Genomic DNA, 21,319 nt, shown 5'->3' on the forward strand with positions numbered 1-21,319 from the left:
AATTCCTGAATATCTTGAATCCGCGGAGGCGGAGGAAAGGCCCGACCCAATGTTGTATCCAGTACTGCCCCTATGAACAGGAGGCGCTGAGAGGGCTCTAGGTGAGATTTGGGCTCGTTCACCGAAAAGCCCAGGTCGAACAACAACTGGGTTGTTGACTGCAGATGACGCAACACAAGCTCCGGGGACTTGGCTTTGATCAACCAATCGTCCAAGTAAGGGAATACTGCTATCCCCTTCCTTCTGAGCTCTGCCGCAACCACCGACATCACCTTCGTGAAGACTCGAGGTGCTGAAGTAAGACCAAACGGAAGGACCGCAAACTGGTAGTGTTGCGATCCCACCACAAACCGGAGATACTTCCTGTGTGACTTGAGTATCGGGATATGAAAGTAAGCATCCTGCAAGTCGACAGACACCATCCAGTCTTCCATGTTCAACGCCAAAAGCACCTGTGCTAGGGTCAGCATCTTGAACTTTTCCTGCTTGAGGAACCAATTCAAGATCCTCAGGTCCAGAATTGGTCTCAAACGACCATCCTTCTTGGGAATCAGGAAATACCTTGAGTAAACTCCTTGACCCCTTTCCTGCTCCGGGACCAACTCCACCGCGCCCTTTAAAAGGAGGACTTCTACCTCCTGTTCTAGCAACAGGAGATGTTCTTGTGAACAATACGAAGGGCGGGGCGGGATGAGGGGCGGAAACTCCCGAAAGGGAAGGGTGTAGCCTTTTCCCACAACACTGAGAACCCAAGTGTCCGACGTAACAGTCTCCCATTTGGTGAGAAAATGCTGTAATCTTCCCCCTACAGGAGAGGAGTGAGTGGGAAATGGTGGAAGCCTAAGGCTGCTTCCCCTGCTGCACCCCGCCAGAGGATGAGGAAGAGGCAGAGTGCTGCTGAGAAGCTCCCCTGGTGCGGACCCTACCCCTCCCCCTAAAAGATCTATAGGGATGGGAAGAGGCAGGTTGCTGATATCTTCCCCGAAAGGAAGAGGAGGAAGAGCCACGCCCAAATCCACGAAACCTCCTGAAGAATCTGGAAGAGGCCGTGGAAGAAGGAGCTTGGAGTCCCAACGACTTAGCCGTGGCCCTGCTCTCCTTAAACCGTTCCAAGGCCGAATCAGCCTTAGCCCCAAACAGTTTGTCCCCATCAAACGGGAGATCCAACAATGTGGACTGTACATCTGCCGAAAAGCCCGAGTTACGGAGCCAGGCCTGTCTCCTTTCCACCACAGTTGTGCCCATTGCTCTGGCTACCGAGTCGGTGGTATCCAGTCCCGTCTGGATAATTTGGGTCGCAGCAGCCTGGGCATCAGAGACAAGATCCAAAAGACCCTGGGGAAGCTCTGTAAACGAAGAGGAGATGTCATCCATCAGAGCATGAATATACCTCCCCAGGATACAGGTTGCATTGGTGGCTTTTAATGCCAGACTGCAGGACGAAAAAATCTTCTTCGACTGCGCCTCCAGCTTTTTTGAATCTCTATCCCCAGGCACCGTCGGAAAAGAACCAGGCGCTGACTTGGACGAACAGGAGGCCTGCACAACCAAGCTCTCCGGCGTAGGGTGCCTAGATAGGAAACCAGGATCAGTTGGAGCCGTCCGATACCTCCTGGCCACGGCTCTGTGAACTGCTGGGGAAGATGCCGGCTTCTTCCACACCTCTAAAACCGGATCTAGCAGAGCGTCATTAAAAGGTAATAGAGGCTCCGCCGCGGCTGAGGCCGGATGCAACACCTCTGTCAAAAGGTTTTGTTTCGCCTCCACCACCGGCAAAGGCAGGTCCAAAAAACTAGCTGCCTTCCGTACCACTGTATGAAAGGAAGCAGCTTCCTCGGTATATTCCCCCGGGGACGAAAGGTCCCACTCAGGGGAAGTGTCCAGCCCACTGGCCGACTCCAGTCCACGCAGCCCATCACCCGAGTCCTCTAGCTCTCCTTCCTCTAGGGCTCGTTGGTACTCCTGCTCTTCTAGTACCCGGAGAGCACGCCTCCTTGAATGCAGTTGTTGCTCAATCCGCGGAGTCGACAATACCTCCGCCGAAGTCGGAGATCGGCGCCGATCTTCCGAAGCCACCGACGCCGCATCCGGCGCCACAGGTAACTTCGGCGCCGACTGAAGAGCAGTTGAAACGGATGGACCCACCGGAGTCACAGGCCGAAATCTCGACGTCGACGGGATGGAAATCCCTGGGGCCAATCCTTCCGAAGCCACCGGAGCGGCCACCGGCGCCGAGCCCACGTTCCCAAACGGGAGAAAGGGCATAAAGGGTGCTGGCCGAAGAGGCGCAGGATCACCCAAAGAAAAGGCCAAAGGCCCAGCCGGAGCACCCCCTGGAGCCATCTGTTGGAAGATGGCATACATCGCATTCAAGAATGCAGAACTATCGGCTCCAGGGGTGGGAAAAGCCGGATACTGGGGTGCCTGACTCTGAGGCGACCCCGACGCCGGCCTCGGCGTCTGCGCCGGAGAAAACACTTGAGGCTCCAATACCTCAATCACCGACGCCTGTCCAGGCGAAGTTGGAGACGCCGGAGAGGGCAACGGCGTCGAAGGATGCGGCGTCACCGTGGGGCTGACCTCCCATGTCCTTCGGCGCCGATCCGGAGACCTGGAACGAGCCTCCCTTGAATGACGCCGAGATTCTCTACGGCGCCGGGAGTCTCGATGACGCCGATGTCTTGGAGAAGACTTTTTCTTGTGATGCTTCTCCTTTGACTTGGCCATAAACAGCTTCGCCTCGCGTTCTTTAAGGGCCTTCGGATTCATGTGCTGACATGAATCACAAGTCGAGACGTCGTGGTCGGAGCTCAAACACCAAAGGCAATCGGAATGAGGATCCGTCACCGACATCTTGCCTCCACACTCACGACAAGGCTTAAATCCAGACTTTCTCTGCGACATTATTTCCACAGAGAAAGAGTACGCAGCAAGATATACACTGTAACCGCAAGAGTAACAGTAGCTCCCTCGAAGATAACCGTTTCGAATGCACGGAAAAAAGGGAACTGACGTCTGCACGTCGTCGAGGACCTCTTATTGCCTGTATGACGTCAGACGGCGTCGCGTGCGAGACAGTGACGTCCTCGTCGACGTGCAGAGACTAGTAAGAAGATTTCCGTCGTATGCTGGCGCCATGGGAGTATTCATGAGGTGAGGAATCCACAGGTAGTTGTATCCATCAGAAAGTTCCAGTTAGAAATTTACAGCGCTAATAGCTCTAACTCGAGCAAACGCGAGACCCATTGCATTGCAAATGTTTTTTTAAATAGCAATCCAAGACAGATCAATTGAAAAAGAAAAAAAACAAGAAACAGTAGAACCATAAAAGGACCAACAGCAATTTGCTTAGTGGTATTTCCCCGTTCCCGCCACCCCACAAACCCCCAAAATATTAATGAAATGACAGATCGAGTTACAGAGAGAGATAGAGGTTGATATATAGATATAGACGTCTAGAGATAGATAGGGATAGATATATAGAGATAGACACAGGTAGAGATAGACAAGAGTGTCCGGTAACAGAGGAGGGGGTTGTGGAGCAACAGGGAGAGGGAAGGGAAGAAAAAGCACATGAAGGAGCAAACATGGCGTTGGGGGGGACGCACACAATGGAGACAGCAACAGGGAGTGATAAGGGGAACGTGAAGGAACCAATCAAAGAGATGGTAAAGAGGGTATGCTCTAGGCAAGGAGAAAAACAAAAGATGGACAAGGAAAACCACTGAAGAAGAAACCAGCAAATGAGTACGATAAAGCCAACTGATGGTAAGCAATGAGCAGGCCAAAAGCCCATGTTAGCTCCTGATAAGCCCACAATATTTTGCAAACAGAGACCCCGCCCTGTCTGAGATGCTTGGCTTAAAAAAATCACTGCGCCACAAAGTTGACATTCCATACAGAACGAGTAACCCCTGATTATAAAGTTATTTTAATTTATGATTTTTCAATAGTATGGAGTGTGACCAGTTGTCTTAAATGACACAAATCATAGTTCCACCTGCTTAGCTGCACTTTGTATTATATATGGTGCAAACATTTAGTCTATTGAAAGTTTTTTGTACAGCATACATGCTGCACTAGCATATTTAAAGGTGCTATCATGTGATAATGAAGAAAATGGTGGGTCAGTGAATTAAAATATTTGCCTAAGATTACATAATTTGAAACCAGTTTAGGGGTCAAGAACATTACGGTTAGGTTGGGAAGATTATTTAAGTCACTAGACTTGCAGGTCTGGTAATATTTCTATGATTTTTTTTTTAGGCCAATGTCTCTACATCATGCAGTGAGAAGCGGAGTTTAAACCTCTCTCAGCACATATCCAGACTGCTGTCCAGACCACAAAGATAATCAGAACCGTTTGCAGATTCAGAAATATGAGACCATTAGTTTAATAACCACTGGCAAAGTAGAATGTAAACTGGAAATGATCATAATTATGCCAGTTCCCAAAACAAAAACTATTGGTCCCTTCTTCAAACTTCACTCACAAAAAGTTTTTAAAAGTAGGATCTAGTACATGAGGATGATGATGATCAAACTCTTGCTCGCCACCCATTTTGTTATTCACCTTCTGGGGAGCAAGATAGGATGATTTGATTTCATGCCAGGATATTCTGTGTAGCCACAGGAAACCCGGTATGAGGACCAAGAACAGCTGATCAGCAGCCTCAGGTGAGCTTGATCTACTCTAGGATGCTCGGATCCTAGTCTGTTAAGCTTCAAGGTTTAAAAAGAAAAACGCCCTTCAGAAAAAGCTACTGCATAGAATCAGGTTTCAAAAGGGCATCCAACTACTACAAAGGTTCATATTACGGCGTTGGCATCCTGCTCACTGATACCCCAAGACGGTCTGCGCTCTGTCGCAAATTCCTTCAACCAAATACTGGTTTTCCTTCTAGTGCATTTTTTGAGTAGCAGAACACCAAAAGCTATATAGAATTTCGCAGACTGTTCCCAATCCAAGATACTGATACCCTACTATTCAGGTTTAGATATTAATCCCTAGCCTGTAACATGCTTGTTTGCTCAAAATGTTGGCCATAATGACCCACACATAATGGAAGGGTGAAATACTGTTGATACGACCAGTTGACTTTCAACTAGTTCAGGCTTATTGTATGCATCCAGTGGTCATGTACGTGGTTATCTTCATTTTAGTGGTCTTTGGCAGATTTAAAGTCCACAATTTTCTGTTAACTTGCAGCTGTATGATCAACTGAGCACATCATTTTTGTTTAAAACGGACAAAACAAATGCATTATAGTTATATCTATGTTAAAAACCATCTCTAAAAGAATTTGTTGCAATGCTTCCTTTTTTATCTTTTAAATTGTGTCATTTAATGCCCTCTACCAATGTTAGGGCACACTTGGTGATAGTATAGGCGACCCTAAATGACTTACAGGGGTTAAAATAATAACCCCTAAATCCTCTCTTTTGTGGTAGTGTAGGCAATCAGTTTAGGTTTATCAGAGGGTGGCGCTAAGCATTTGTTCAACATACAGAGTCAATGAGCGTCACACTCAAGAAAAAACTAGAAACAGTTTGGAAAAATAGTATTTGTTTTTATATATATATATATATATATATATATATATATATATATATATATATATATATATATATATATATATATATATATATATATATATATATATATATATATATATATATATTTTTTTTTTTTTTTTTAACACCAATACCTACAGACTTAGGTAAGTACTGATTGAAGTATAAATTTTTACTGGCAAGTAAAAGTGTGTCACAAGGGCGTTTTTATGCAGTAATGCTTTCCTATTGAGACAGGTATTTGCAAACACATTCTGGGGTTCAGGTCAGTTGTTCCTGTGCGTCAAAGGCACTCACGGTGCTTAATCAGACCCGCAGAGGAGGGAAAAAAAACAGAAGTGCAACTCTTTGGGTCAGCCTGGTTGGTTCTGTCACCCCTTGGTGAGCGGGTCGGTTTTGGCAGTGGTGGTGTTGTGACTGGGGACACAAGCCTTGTTGCAACAAACACGCCAGTGCCCCGGGCATTGGTGTTGTGAGGTTCTTGAAGGGGGCAGCATCTTGAGGCTTAGTAGAAACATCAGAGCTGGCCTCCTGGTCACACAACAGCCTCCTCCCAGCGAGGTGCTTCCATTGTGGGCCCAGTGGCTAGAAAAACGTAGGACCTGGTAAGCACAGTCAGTACCTGCAGATACTGGGAAGTGGCTCCTCCATTCAATGGGAGATGTTGGCTGGATGGCAAAGCGCTGGCAGTCCTCCCAGGCTTTTGGAAGATGCACAGCTGCAGGACGAGTCGGAATCTTGCAACATTCGGGGCAGCAGCAGGTAGGCAGAGTTTGACACCAAAAGTCCTCAAGCTTGACCTCAGTTCTTGGGTGGTCGGCTCTTCTTTCGTCGTCCTCTTCCTCAGTCAGTTGAATCTGATTTCTTGGTGTCAGGGGGCCACATAAATACTCAATTTGGGATTGTTTAGGGGAGTTTAAGGTAGTAGAAAATGGGCTACTTACCTTTGGGGTGACTACACCCCCTATATGACCACTTCCTGTGGGGAGTGGGCATACCCGGTACCAGAATTCCCAATTCAACCAAAAACAAGATGGTGAAACCCTTCCTTTGTGGAGCACAAATAGCAGCCCGCCTCTCCCAATGTATTTTCCCTCATGGTTTGCACCATGTTGCGCAGCCTGCAATAATACAAGCTGCAGCCCTTGGGGACCCTGTTTAGTAGCCATGCCCTAGGTACCATGGGGTACTATTTACTAGGAGCTTATAGGGGTGCTAAAGTGTGTGCCAAGTGTACACAGTTTAGTTTACCGTGTTTTAGGGAAACGGCACTGGGGACATGGTTAGCAGGAACCCAGTGAACCTTCAGTCGAAAAACCTCAGTGGCAAAAAGAGGGGGTGACAATGTCAAAAAGGGCACTTTCATACATATATTCACTATCTAGACCAATAGATAACACAGGTTTTTTATTTCTCTTGCTTGCTTTCGGTGTGTGGTTCTTCATAAATGCTGCATGATAAGCAAGTTACGCTGAGTTGTCCATATAGGCATAAGCCACTGGAGATAGACCGTTTTGTCCAAAACAGATCTGACTGGGCTCTTCGCAAATGCACAGTATTTTGTAAATATTAGATGAAAACTTCTCATTTTTGTACATCTGTTCCACCATTCATCTGTATGTTCGGATTTAAGTCATTTCAATTTATAAAATGAAACAGCAGACCTTTCTGCAACGGTTACTATCCCTGCCATATTAAACCTGGCCAAAGAGGCAGCCTTGCAAGGTTCATCATGGAGTTCCAAGGTGTGTCAAACTCTCAAATTTTCACTGAATTACAAGACAATCGATGATAAGGTCCAACAAGGAAGAAGCTGGTCTGGGATTGCTTGTGTTCCAGCTAAGGGGAATTAATGTGGCAATTCAGACTAGGTTTTAACTGCAGTAGGACCAAAGCTGAACTGTCTGTAGTTGCCCTGTGAGCAATTAAGTATTAATGAAATAAGAGGAAATGAAAAAACTACAATAAAATACCCACACACAAGGCACTGGTAAGTGGGCTAGATTTACCTGTAGTGAAGCTCAACTCATGAGAACTCTAGGGCACTGAAAAAAGTATTCAGGAAAACCAATGAGGAGCTACAGAGTGGAATTATCCAGGGTCTTCAAAGTCCACTGCACTCTGAACTAAGACAGACATACCCATCATCGTTTTTCAAGAGGTCTCATCCAGACTCTCTGAATAGGACAAAAAATGTGGAGGCACAGGATGAGCAAGATTTACAGGTAAAAGAAAGGAATCTGAACTACATCCATCACACTTTCCAGGAGGCTTACATAAGGTACTCCACTTTAATGTGTATTTACCTGCATGCAATGACAACTTGGCAGGTGTATTTTTTTTAGTGGCAAGATAGGCCTGCAAGATTGAATCTTTCACAGATTCACATGCTTGGATTATCACCAGACATTAAGCTGGAAAAACTCAGTAGCTCAATGGTAACATAGCAGTACTTCAACACATCAACTGACATTGAAAACATATGGAAAAACATTTGATGAACATGATTAGCCCATCCACTTCATTATATGACCAAACATCCAACCAATCAGCTGAAGAGGCTCAACCCTCTTCATACCCTTTAACTGCCAGATTTTGTCAGTTTGGTAAGAAGCAACAGGGTACCCTCAGAGCTCTGCTCAGCTACTATTTACCTGTGTTATTCAAGTGAAACATAGTTCCCTCCTTTACTCCCAAGCATCTGAGGTACATTCGTGAAATTTTCTGGCTAGAAATGTTGCTTTAAACCATGAGAGATGTGTGGGGCCAGGAAGGTCTATACTGAGGACCCTCACAAGATGTATTTTCTGTATTCATAAACAGGCCATAAGCAAAAGGAATGTGACCTCTAGGTAAAGTATCCTAAAGGACAGAGAGGGCAACCTTTGTGTTTTCAGAATGCAATCACCTGAGGCACCATCTAAAAAAAAAAAAAACTTCAAAATCTAAAAAGTGCAATTTGGATGCATCTACACCAAACCATGCATTTTCTAGGACCGTTTCAGAGCTGTACTTTTCACATATTAAAAGACCCTCTATCTCTGTTTGAAACGGATCAATGACTAGTCATGATGAGGTTGCACCCTCTACCTCAGGAACCTCACCTACAAAGAGCAGACCAAAAACAGAATCCACTATCGTCGATGAAACCCACCCATGGATGACCCACAAGCACCTAGACCATCACCGTAAACAAGATTTCTACTTCCCATTCCAATTCCAAAGATCACAACTCTGAACACTAACAGGAGAGTTTCCATAACAATGCTCCCTCTTCAGAACACTGGCTGTGGTTATTCATATGATAAACCTTCTAAAGCATTAAGGCCAGACTCCAAACATGAAAGAAAAAACAAATTAAAACGCCACAGATCTGATTCTTGGGCATCTTCTAATTTGGAAGATAAGTGCAAAACTGGAATAACAAAAAATGTGAAAGCTCTCCATTGAACATTGTCCTCTTGCATTGCTCTCGTACCAAAATTTCATCTGTGAATAAGATGCTTGCAAGAGGAAATGGACAATTAGTGGAAACAGGCTTTTGCTACTGTTACACATGTCGCCAAAATAAAGTAGTCTATGATCTGGTAGGAAAGTGAAGGGCAACATCTATTCAGATCAAGACCTGTACAAAATCAAGCCATATCTCACTCTTACAACAGATGCTTCAACGAAGGGCTGGGGCACATTTAAAGACCTTTTAAGAACGAAAACAGTACGTAAACCTGCTAGACTTAAAAGGTGGTCAGAATTGCTCCAAAAACCTTCCCTCCTCTCATAAAAAAGAAAGACATCAAAATCAGAAGGACCAACATGATTACGTTATACTACATTCGAAAACAGGGAGGAACAAAATCCAAACTAAGGCAGCAGCTATGGCATTGGACTCTATGATGCAACAGCAGTGTGAAACTAGAGCATGTTCGAATATTGCATAAGGAAGCAGCAGATGCCCTAAGCAGGAAATAAACTGCGATGGCTGGGAGATGGACTAAAATCAGTTACTTTCGAAAGAGGGGCAAACTTCTAATAGATTTTTTTTATGCAACACCACAGCCAAGCTATATGGCACTCTTCACAGGAAGCTGTTATCAGGAGGGAGGGACCCTGGTAACATATTGGCTAGTAACCCCGACCTCCCATAAGAGCACTTTCTGGGCATATCAAGGGCACCTCTGGTACCCACAACTCGGATTAGAGAAGAGGACCGAAGAAGGACTGCCTGCTGTACCAAGGACCTTGCAAAGAGAGGCAGCACCGAAGTTGGACTGCGCCTGCTGCACCTAGGGCTAGCAAATGAAAAGCACTATGCCTGCTGTGTCCTGCATGTGGAGAAGTAGACTCCTGATGCAAGAGACTCCAAGAGTCAGCTGGCTGACTTCCTGTTTGCAGCACAAGAAAAAAAGCTGAGGTAGTTTGTCAAGTTGGCAGCTGAAGTGTCCGCATTGTTGTTCATCGTCCCTGGACCAAGACCCAACACTTGAAAGTTGCACCAGAGCCTGCTGGATCTGGGACAGTCATGGGGGGTGCAGCTAGGTCACCCAGAAGGCAAGCTATCCTAAAAAGAAGAAAAACCTCTGTACCTTGAAACTGGAGTTCTGCCAAGCTCAAGAGGACTTAGAGGGACGTTCACCCCTGTGGCCAGGATCATTTTACGCAACCATGTTTACCGAAGATTAGCCTCAGGAAGACCCTGTCAACTGCACTGCATTTTCAACATTCTTAAGCATCTTCAGCATCCTGTATACCTTGCATCAGGACCACTCCAATAGAAGTCAAAGGCAGGCAACCATTGACACTGTAAAGTAGACTGCTTTTCTCGTTGCGATAACTTTCTGTGGACCTTGCTAGTCCCCTTTATGGACTCCTGTCCAGAGTTGGTCACACAAAGTAACTCTAAGCAACAAAGCAATTTCCTAAAGTTTGTCTTGAAAAATGTTTAAAGTGTCAAATTTGCATAAGTTTTCCAATGCTTTTATAAAAGTGAAAAGTTGTGATTTACTACACCTTGTAAAATCTTTATCTCTGGGACCCTCCAGTGGATGTTTGTTTTGGTGTCTAAAAACTCAAAAAATAAATAAATCTATTTTTGTAAATTTGTCTCTGGTTTCTTGAGTGTCTCATTTATTTCTTCTTCAGTTGTTTTAGTGCTGTTTAAATGTTTTCCCACATATTCCTTCGTGTAAGCCTGACTGCTCAGACAAACTACCACCCAAGGTCGAGCGAAAATTAAACAAAACCTTAATGGGCCTAAAGGGGTTGGTAGTGTGACACCTCACCATGTAATACAGCCACATCACATATATAATACAACCCATTGCCTCATGGAATCTATGTAGGATACCAAAGCTGCAGAACTGAAGTTACAGGTAAGTAACTTTCTTCTGTCAACACAAGTGCTGATACACATAAAAATTAATAAAGTGGTTGCAAGTTCTGAGATGATTCAATTTAGGATTGGCTGAGATGTAAGAGGGTGTGATTAGGAAGCTAACTGGATGAAAAGCTCAGAAGTTAGTCATTGTACAACTGGTTCAGGATTGTTTTTAATGTGCATGACGCAAGTTGAGACTGGCTGCATGAGAGGCGAATACTCAAAGTGAGTAGTATCAGTTAAAGATTCACTTAGCTCAAGTACAGAAGATACAGAGAATGAAAGACCAAAGACACTCTGCTCTCCCAAAATGAGGAGAAGATATGCAGAGACGCCTTGGGGAGGGAGGTTGCTGGCTTAGTGAGAGCAGGAACTCAGACCTAAGAAGTGGCTAACGGCAAACCACCTGGGCTAGTGCAGAGAGTGGAAGTGCCACTCCAGAAGCCTTGGGCAGGGAGGTTGCTGGCAAACTGAGAACGAAAACTTCAGATCTTAGAAGCGGCCTAATGGCACCACACCTGGGCTGGTGCCCAGAGAGAGAAGTACCACCAGGGGCTGGCACTACAAAGTCCCTATTCTTCCCAGTCAGCAATTGAATGGTGAAGAAATAGCGAGGAGGTTTAGGACAGAGTTCTTCTCCAGCCAGTGAAAAGAGCAGTCTGGTTATTCTAACAAGACTTCAAAACAAAAGGCAGCACTCTGGCTAGTGAGCACAGCAAGACCTCTCAGATATCAAATGTAATCCCTTTCACTTGTTTGGATCCAAAAGGCGAGGTTAGGTTAGAAAGAGATCACATACCAGTCAAAGACTATTCTTCTGAACTCCTGGAAGGTGCTTATAATGTTTATCAAGACTCAGGTTCAAAACGTTCTACATAATGCAGGGATGGGCATAGGGATTTTATGAATTCTGATTAACTCTCATGATGAAGTATAACCGCTGCTTTCTAGTGTAGGCATATGGATAACAATGTTTTGTTTCAAAGCATAGTGTTGCAGTGGTGCCTTCAATTAAACGTATCATGTTGTACTTACCTTGACCGTTTTTTTTTTGTGTTTTTTTTTTTTTTAACATTGCCTTGTAGCAGCAGGTTTTCTATTTATGCTAATTTTATATCTACAACATTTTATTCTGAAAAGCGTGTTTTTGAATCCTTCTCGTGTGCAGAGATTCAAGCAAAGAGACCCGTAAGGAAGAACCGTCATTAAAAAAAATTATACTCAAACTTTTAGGAATTAAACTCCATGATCAGAACAAAAATGGCAACCAGATAAAAAACAAAACTGAAACACCTGGAAAACAGATGAAAGCCTTCGAGAAATTCATAGAACATTATTATACAAATTCTTACATACATTAACAGAAAGTAGAATCGATTTATAACATGCATTTTGAAAATACTGCACTACGTTTGTAATGTTTCCTTTTACGATGCAGTTACATCAGCACAAGTGGCCCACTCACCTTGAACACCTGATCCAGTGTCAAGCAACGGTTTGCATCAGGATGGATTGTCCAAAAAGATATTTTACCATTGGCAGAGGTCTCGCGCACAAACATGTCATGAAGAGAGAGATTGTGCCTGATGGAATTCTGTAAACGTGAGGAAAGAAGTAAAATGTTCAGTCATCAACTACCCACAAGGGCAACAGTCCTAAGTTCTGTCCAACCCAACGAGTCCCAGTCTCTCCTACAAGTGTATGCTCAACATGGCCAAAGAGATGTCAACACAACAAACATTCACTGTTACCCTCATAATTGCCTCCGCAGTCGCCAACTGGCAGAAGGGAACCAGATGCTGATGGTCTCATGCTACAACTTAACATATATAGACCCTTCTATGGCTGTTACTACCACAGAACACTGAATGTATTTTGCGTGTCTTCTGTAAAAACACAAACAGCACCCTTGAGCACAACAAGCTGGCAGCTAGCTTCAAGTTCTACATGGGAGCTTCAATATTACTCTGTCTGAGAGGAAGTATTCAGCAGATAAGACTCAAGAGCCATTTCACCCTTTTCAAATCGGCCAGAATTAACTTCAGGCCAGTTGGGGTCTTCTCAAATCCTACTACCAATGCTCCATCTGATTGCATGTTCTCCACCCTGGCACTAGCCCTCCTAACACTTCCTTAAAGAAACTGAAATTTTTCTTCAGATACCTTGCAATTTTGTTCTTTACCTCTGGCGGCTTCATTTCTCTGCCACCTTTTCCTCTGGCACCTCTTTTAATGTTGTCTTTGACATTTTTAACCAACGTACAGACACCCTAGCTTTCAAATGCTACATGAATGTAAAAAGGCATCAATTGATTATCTTCCGTTCTATCGGACATTCATAGAGGTTGGTGAGGTAGAAACCAGGTTTTTCAAACAAACAAAAAATACAAGCTTTGCAAGCATCATAGGCACTGAACAAGACTGTAACATATGAACCTGCTGCAATGGGAGTGCAACTGCTCAACCTTTCCTGTATTAGGGTTTGTTATGAAAGAGCCTTTCACCACTTCAGTAAACCTTATTCCTGAAGAGGCAAGTGGAGGCACTCTTGGGCATCACTAATGGCAAGATTTACAGAACAGCAACTTGAAAAGCGGTCTAGACAACAGCTTTGATGCAGTTGCTAGGGTGAATTTGTCAGTTAGGTACTCTTTCGACAAAAGGAACATTACATGAAGACTCATTTGTTGCTGTCCAATAGATTTTTTTCTTCCCGCATGAAAATCTGAGCATGCAACTCTAGAAGACTAAAACTGCACAAGAACAAGCTCTTTACTTGGTAATAAATAATTCTCTAACATCGTGGTAGATGTAACCCAAGTATACTCCCCTCTTGGAACTGAGCATCAGGTGAGGTGTTTTTAACCAGTCTTTGAAATCAAGGAAAAACGCTGCCTTACCCATTTCTTGGGAAAAGAAAAAAAAGTGGAAGTATTTGACCCCCTCATTACACAGAGGGATATTTAGACTGTTACAGCACAGCTTAAAAGTCAACTCATTCTTTTTACATAAGCAACTAAAGCAGGTTATGTGTAAACAGTGTACTGGTGGTAGTTTGGTCAACTAAAGGTAGCCTCAAACTGCACCCTAGCTTCAAGTGCTGTTGCTCTAGCCTTAACATCCATGCGGACATTACCTTCCAGCCCGGTTTAGCCACGTGTTTGAAATATGGGAAATGATCTTCTATCCAAGTGTATATTTCTTTTAGCGTCATCCGCTTTCGGTCTGTGCTGTTAATGGCAAACTGAATCATGGCCATGTAGGAATAAGGAGGGCGCTCCGCGATGGATTCCTGCCAGGAGGTGAAAGAAGAGCCACAGGGAAGAGAACCGACATCTTCCTCCACCTGCTGACATAAGAGGGAGACAGAGGGTTAAAACATTGATTAGTTTGTTCTTAGTGAAGTAACATCTACACAAATACGAAAATGTGATGTAGCCTCAGAAGTTAGCAACATTTTATGCTATGATAAACTTGGAAAAGTGAAACATGACAGTTAGCTGCACAAGAGTTGACAAAGAACAAGCTGGGTCCATTGAGGAAGGTAAAATGCAGCAATCTTCTTCTACTAGGATGGGACACAGAACATCGCTGCAAACGCAGGTTGGTTAGTGCTTTTCCGAGTGCAAAACTGCATTTAAAACAATGGGCTTCGGTTGAGCTACATTACAACTATATGATCTCATGGCTCATCCTCAGCCGAAAAACAAATGGCGTTTAAGTGTGGCCGAAGAGTACACAACTCGAAGTTAGTTATTTAATCTCACCTGCTGATTTCCATAGGTGAGAAGAACGAGTTACTTACCTTCGGTAACGACTTTTCTGGTGGATACATTAGCTACCTGTGGATTCCTCACCTAATGAATACTCCCATGGCGCCAGCATTCGACGGAAATCTTCTTACTAGTCTCTGCACGTCGACGAGGACGTCACTCTAGCCCACGCGACGCCGTCTGACGTCATACAGGCAATAAGAGGTCCTCGACGACGTGCGGACGTCAGTACCAATCATTTTTTTACGTGCATGAGAACAACCAGGCAATGCAATGAAAGAGCAAGGCAACATCCCATTACATTGTAAAAATACACAACATTGCATGAATAACTGTAAATCTTTTATATATATAACTCTCTTTTTTAAAATATATATCTACACATCAAGTATATACACAAAGATATATACATATATACATATAATATATACAACATCTATTGCACCCTCAAAGACCAAGAGGAGCGTACTCAAGGATTACTTGGTAAGACCAGAAAGGCAACGGGGAGGCGGGTGGGACCGTGAGGAATCCACAGGTAGCTAATGTATCCACCAGAAAAGTCGTTACCGAAGGTAAGTAACTCGTTCTTCTGATGGATACAACTACCTGTGGATTCCTCACCTAATGAATAGAGTCCCAAAGCAGTACCACGCCCGGCGGTGGGTGCCTAAATGGTCAAACCAAGAAATCCTGCAGCACTGACCGTGCAAAATGGCCGTCCCTTCTAACCTCAGAATCCAAACAGTAATGTTTTGCAAAAGTGTGAAGGGACGACCAAGTTGCGGCCTTGCAGATGTCGACCACAGGAACACCTCTGGCCAAGGCCGAAGTGGCCGACTTAGCTGTGGTGGAATGAGCTCTAATGCCCTCAGGAGGATCCTTCTTTGCCAAAGAGTAACAGATTTTAATGCAAAGAACAACCCACCTGGATAGTGTTCTCTTGTGGACTGCCTTTCCTCTCCTCTTGCCCACGTATCCAATAAACAGCTGATCCTCCAGCCTGAAATCCTTTGTTCTATCAATAAAGAAGCTCAACGCCCTCTTTGGGTCCAGACGGTGCAGTCTTTCTTCCTCTTTGGAAGGATGAGGCGGAGGATAGAACGTGGACAAAGTAATTGCCTGAGCCAAATGGAAGGGTGAAACAACCTTCGGGAGGAAAGCAGCCTTGGTCCTCAACACCACCTTATCCCCATAAAAAGTTGTATAAGGGGGCTTTACTGATAAGGCCTGCAACTCACTCACTCTCCTTGCTGATGTTATAGCTATCAGGAAGACTGTTTTTAAAACCAAATACCTTAAGGGGCAAGAATGCATAGGTTCAAAAGGGGACCCCATAAGGAAAGTCAGGACCAAGGACAAATCCCATTGCGGCATAACGAATGGCTTTGGAGGATATTTATTTAGAAGACCTTTCAAGAATCTGATAACAATAGGGGATTTAAATAAAGATGGTTGGTCTGGAAGACATATGAAGGCTGACAAGGCCGATAAATAACCCTTAAAGGTAGCCACTGCACAACCTTTCTGCGCTAGAGACAGAGCAAAAGACAAAACGTCCGATAGATGAGCATGCAAAGGATCAATCTGCCTCTCTCCACACCACGCAACAAATTTAGACCATCTATTAGCGTAGATAGATTTAGTGGAGTGTCGCCTGGCCGCTAATATAACATCCACTACCTCAGGCGGGAGAGAGAAGGAACTCAGGTTGCCCCGTTCAATCTCCAGGCATGTAGGTGCAGACTCTGGAGGTTGGGGTGTAGAACCTGCCCCTGCGACTGCGAGAGGAGGTCTGTCCTGAAAGGGAGACGGAGCGGAGGGCACATTGAGAGTTGGAGAAGGTCGGAGTACCATACCCTCCTTGGCCAATCCGGAGCTATTAGGATGACTAGAGCCCGGTCCTGGCGAATCTTCCTCAATACTCGAGGAATCAAGGGTATGGGAGGAAACGCGTAAAGCAACTGGCCGCACCAGGTTATTTGAAACGCGTCCCCCAACGCTCCCTGCATCGGATACTGGAGGCTGCAGAATAACGGACAATGCGCGTTCTCTCGAGTGGCAAACAGATCTACCCGAGGAAACCCCCACCTCTGGAAGATTAAACGGACTTGATCTGGATGGAGACGCCACTCGTGGTCTGCCGAGAATTGCCGACTGAGACTGTCCGCACGCACGTTCAAGACTCCGGCCAGATGGTTTGCTATCAAGCAAATCTGATGGTCCTTTGCCCAGGACCATAGTAGAAGAGCTTCTCTGCAGAGAAGGTACGACCCCACTCCTCCCTGCTTGTTTATGTACCACATCGTGGTAGTATTGTCCGTTAGGACCTGTACCGACTGACCACGAAGGGAAGGGAGGAAGGCCTTGAGAGCCAGACGTACAGCCCGTAACTCTAACAGATTGATGTGAAACATCTGTTCCTCTGGAGACCAAAGACCTTTGATCTCCAGATCCCCCAGATGAGCTCCCCACCCTAGAGTGGAAGCATCCGTTATGACTGTGGCCACTGGTGGCGACTGCTGGAACGGCTTTCCTTGTGAAAGATTGTTGCTTGCAATCCACCACTTCAAATCCACAGCAGCATCTCTGGAGATATTGACAGTACCCTCTAGATCCCCTTTGTGTTGAGACCACTGCCTTCGGAGGCACCACTGAAGAGCCCTCATGTGCCAGCGAGCATGCGTGACCAACAGAATGCAGGAGGCAAACAGACCGAGCAGACGAAGGACCTTGAGGACTGGAACTACCGCTCCATTTCGAAACATTGGAACCAAATCCTGAATATCTTGAATCCGCTGAGGCGGAGGAAAGGCCCGACCCAATGTTGTATCCAGTACTGCCCCTATGAACAGGAGGCGCTGAGAGGGCTCTAGGTGAGATTTGGGCTCGTTCACCGAAAAACCCAGGTCGAACAACAACTGGGTTGTTGACTGCAGATGATGCGACACAAGCTCCGGGGACTTGGCTTTGATCAACCAGTCGTCCAAGTAAGGGAATACTGCTATCCCCTTCCTTCTGAGTTCTGCCGCAACCACCGACATCACCTTCGTGAAGACTCGAGGTGCTGAAGTAAGACCAAACGGAAGGACCACAAACTGATAGTGCTGCGATCCCACCACAAACCGGAGATACTTCCTGTGTGACTTGAGTATCGGGATATGAAAGTAAGCATCCTGCAAGTCGACAGACACCATCCAGTCTTCCTTGTTCAACGCCAAAAGCACCTGTGCTAGGGTCAGCATCTTGAACTTTTCCTGCTTGAGGAACCAATTCAAGATCCTCAGGTACAGGATTGGTCTCAAACGACCATCCTTCTTGGGAATCAGGAAATACCTTGAGTAACATCCTCGACCCCTTTCCTGCTCTGGGACCAACTCCACCGCGCCCTTTGAAAGGAGGGCTTGTACCTCCTGTTCTAGCAACAGGAGGTGTTCTTCTGAACAATAAGAAGGACGGGGCGGGAACTCCCGAAAGGGAAGGGTGTAGCCTTTTCCCACAATACTGAGAACCCAAGTGTCCGTTGTAACAGTCTTCCATTTGGTGAGAAAATGCTGTAATCTTCCCCCTACAGGAGAGGAGTGAGTGGGAAATGGTGGAAGCCTAAGGCTGCTTCCCCTGCTGCACCCCGCCAGAGGATGAGGAAGAGGCAGAGTGCTGCTGAGAGGCTCCTCTGGTGCGGACCCTACCTCTCCCCCTAAAAGATCTATAGGGATGGGAAGAGGCAGGTTGCTGATATCTTCCCCGAAAGGAAGAGGAGGAAGAGCCACGCCCAAATCCACAAAACCTCCTGAAAAATCTGGAAGAGGCCGTGGAAGAAGGAGCTTGGAGCCCTAACGACTTAGCCGTGGCCCTGCTCTCCTTAAAACGTTCCAAGGCCGAATCAGCCTTGGCTCCAAACAGTTTGTCCCCATCAAACGGGAGATCCAACAATGTGGACTGTACATCCGCAGAAAAGCCCGAGTTACGGAGCCAGGCCTGTCTCCTTGCCACCACAGTTGTGCCCATTGCTCTGGCTACCGAGTCGGTGGTATCCAGTCCCGTCTGGATAATCTGGGTCGCAGCAGCCTGGGCATTTGAAACAAGATCCAAAAGACCCTGGGGAAGCTCTGTAAATGATGAGGAAATGTCATCCATCAGAGCATGAATATACCTCCCCAGGATACAGGTTGCGTTGGTGGCCTTCAACGCCAGACTGCAGGACGAAAAAATCTTCTTGGACTGCGCCTCTAGTTTCTTTGAATCTCTGTCCCCAGGCACCGTCGGGAAAGAACCAGGCGCCGACTTGGATGAACAGGAGGCCTGCACCACCAAGCTCTCCGGCGTAGGGTGCCTAGACAGAAAACCAGGGTCAGTCGGAGCCGCCCGATACCTCCTGGCCACGGCTCTGTGAACTGCTGGGGAAGATGCCGGCCTCTTCCACACCTCTAACACCGGATCCAGCAGAGCGTCATTAAATGGCAAAAGAGGCTCCGCCGCAGCTGAGGCCGGATGTAGCACCTCTGTTAGAAGGTTTTGTTTAGCCTCCACCACCGGCAAAGGCAGGTCCAAAAAACTAGCTGCCTTCCGTACCACTGCATGAAAGGAAGCAGCCTCCTCAGTGTATTCTCCCGGGGACGAAAGATCCCACTCAGGGGAAGTGTCCAGCCCACTGGCCGACTCCAGACCCCGCAGCCCATCACCCGAGTCCTCTAGCTCTCCTTCCTCCAGGGCTCGTTGGTACTCCTGCTCCTCTAATACACGGAGAGCACGTCTCCTCGAATGAAGCCGTTGTTCAATACGCGGAGTCGACAATGCCTCCGCCGAAGTCGAAGATCGGCGCCGATCTTCAGAAGCCACCGACGCCGCGTCCGGCGCCACAGGTAACTTCGGCGCCGACGAAAGAGCAGTTGAAGCAGATGGACCCACCGGAATCACAGGCCGAAATCCCGACGTCGACGGGATGGAAATCCCCGGGGCCAATCCTTCTGAAGCCACCGGAGCGGCCACCGGCGCCGAGCCCACGTTCCCAAAAGGGAGAAAGGGCATAAAGGGTGCCGGCCGAAGAGGCGCAGGATCACCCAATGAAAAGGCCAAAGGCCCAGCCGGAGCACCCCCTGGAGCCATCTGTTGGAAGATGGCATACATTGCATTCAAGAATGCGGAACTATCGGCTCCAGGGGTGGGAAAAGCCGGATACTGGTGGTGCCTGTCTCGGAGGCGACCCCGACGCCGGCCTCGACGTCTGCAACGCCGGAGAAAACACCTGAGGCTCCAATACCTCAATCACCGACGCCTGTCCAGGTGAAGTTGGAGACGCCGGAGAGGGCAACGGCGTCGAAGGATGCGGCGTAACCGTGGGACTGATCTCCCATGTCCTTCGGCGCCGATCCGAAGACCTGGAACGAGTCTCCTTCGAATGACGCCGAGATTCTCTACGGCGCCGGGAGTCTCGATGACGCCGATGTCTTGGAGAAGAAGACTTCTTGTGATGCTTCTCCTTCGATTTCGCCATAAACAGCTTCGCCTCACGTTCCTTGAGGGCCTTTGGATTCATGTGCTGGCATGAATCACAAGTCGAGACGTCGTGGTCGGAGCTCAAACACCAAAGGCAATCGGAATGAGGATCCGTCACCGACATCTTGCCTCCACACTCACGACAAGGCTTGAATCCAGACTTTCTCTGCGACATTATTACCACAGCGAAAGACTACGCAGCAAAAATACACTGTAACCACAAAAGTAACAGTTGCTCCCTCGAAGATAACCGTTTCGAATGCACGGAAAAAAGGGAACTGACGTCCGCACGTCGTCGAGGACCTCTTATTGCCTGTATGACGTCAGACGGCGTCGCGTGGGCTAGAGTGACGTCCTCGTCGACGTGCAGAGACTAGTAAGAAGATTTCCGTCGAATGCTGGCGCCATGGGAGTATTCATTAGGTGAGGAATCCACAGGTAGTTGTATCCATCAGAAAGGGTGGATTAAAAAGGCTCAGTCATAAATAACTACATTACTTACCATGAGAAAGTCACCACATTGTTTGGGATGGCCAGATAACAGTAGGGTTGGAAAGACCTGAGGAATGGGCCAACCTGTAATATATGTTGTAGGTGTCAAAACGAAGCTCCAAGGCTAAACTGGGGAATTCCTTTTTCATGTCTGTGTACTGAGATCCTGCCACTGCAGATTTTTGCTTAGCTTCTGCCAGTCAGTAACAACCTAAAAACAAGCACTGGAAAAGCCACTAGGTCTTGCCTATGCGAGAGCTATTAGCTTTGCCAATGTTGTGGCTGCTGTTCAATATGGCTGAAAGTTAGTTGTGCAGAGTTGCGTAGAGTGACGTGGTGTAAAGTAGAGTGGCACAGAGTGGAATATAGTAGCATACAGTTGAGTTGCATAAAGTGGTGCAGAGTAGGGTAGAGTAGGGTAGAGTAGGGTAGAGTAGGGTAGAGTAGGGTAGAGTAGGGTAGAGTAGGGTAGAGTAGGGTAGAGTAGGGTAGAGTAGGGTAGAGTAGGGTAGAGTAGGGTAGAGTGGTGCAGAGTGGTCTCGCGTAGAGTAGTGGGTGTAAGTAATTAAAGTGGCAGCAGATAGAGTGAAAGCAACATAAATAAGCGGTATTCC

General features: G+C 46.4%; 1 protein-coding gene across 3 annotated transcripts in view; it reads right to left on the bottom strand.

Moving 5' to 3' along the window:
* Positions 1-21,319, bottom strand: part of FOXM1 (forkhead box M1) — a 140,025-nt gene that overhangs the window by 67,661 nt on the left and 51,045 nt on the right. For 2 of the 3 annotated variants that reach the window (XM_069228161.1, XM_069228162.1), the window contains exons 4-5: positions 14,084-14,296; positions 12,414-12,542 (exon numbers count right to left, since the gene is read on the bottom strand). In XM_069228161.1, the coding sequence (XP_069084262.1) occupies positions 12,414-12,542; positions 14,084-14,296 (342 nt within the window). The remainder of the gene's footprint in view (positions 1-12,413; positions 12,543-14,083; positions 14,297-21,319) is intronic. The other variant, XM_069228163.1, reaches the window with a different exon arrangement.

Source organism: Pleurodeles waltl, chromosome 4_1 (genome assembly GCF_031143425.1).
Source record: "Pleurodeles waltl isolate 20211129_DDA chromosome 4_1, aPleWal1.hap1.20221129, whole genome shotgun sequence".
Taxonomy (NCBI): Eukaryota; Metazoa; Chordata; class Amphibia; order Caudata; family Salamandridae; genus Pleurodeles; species Pleurodeles waltl.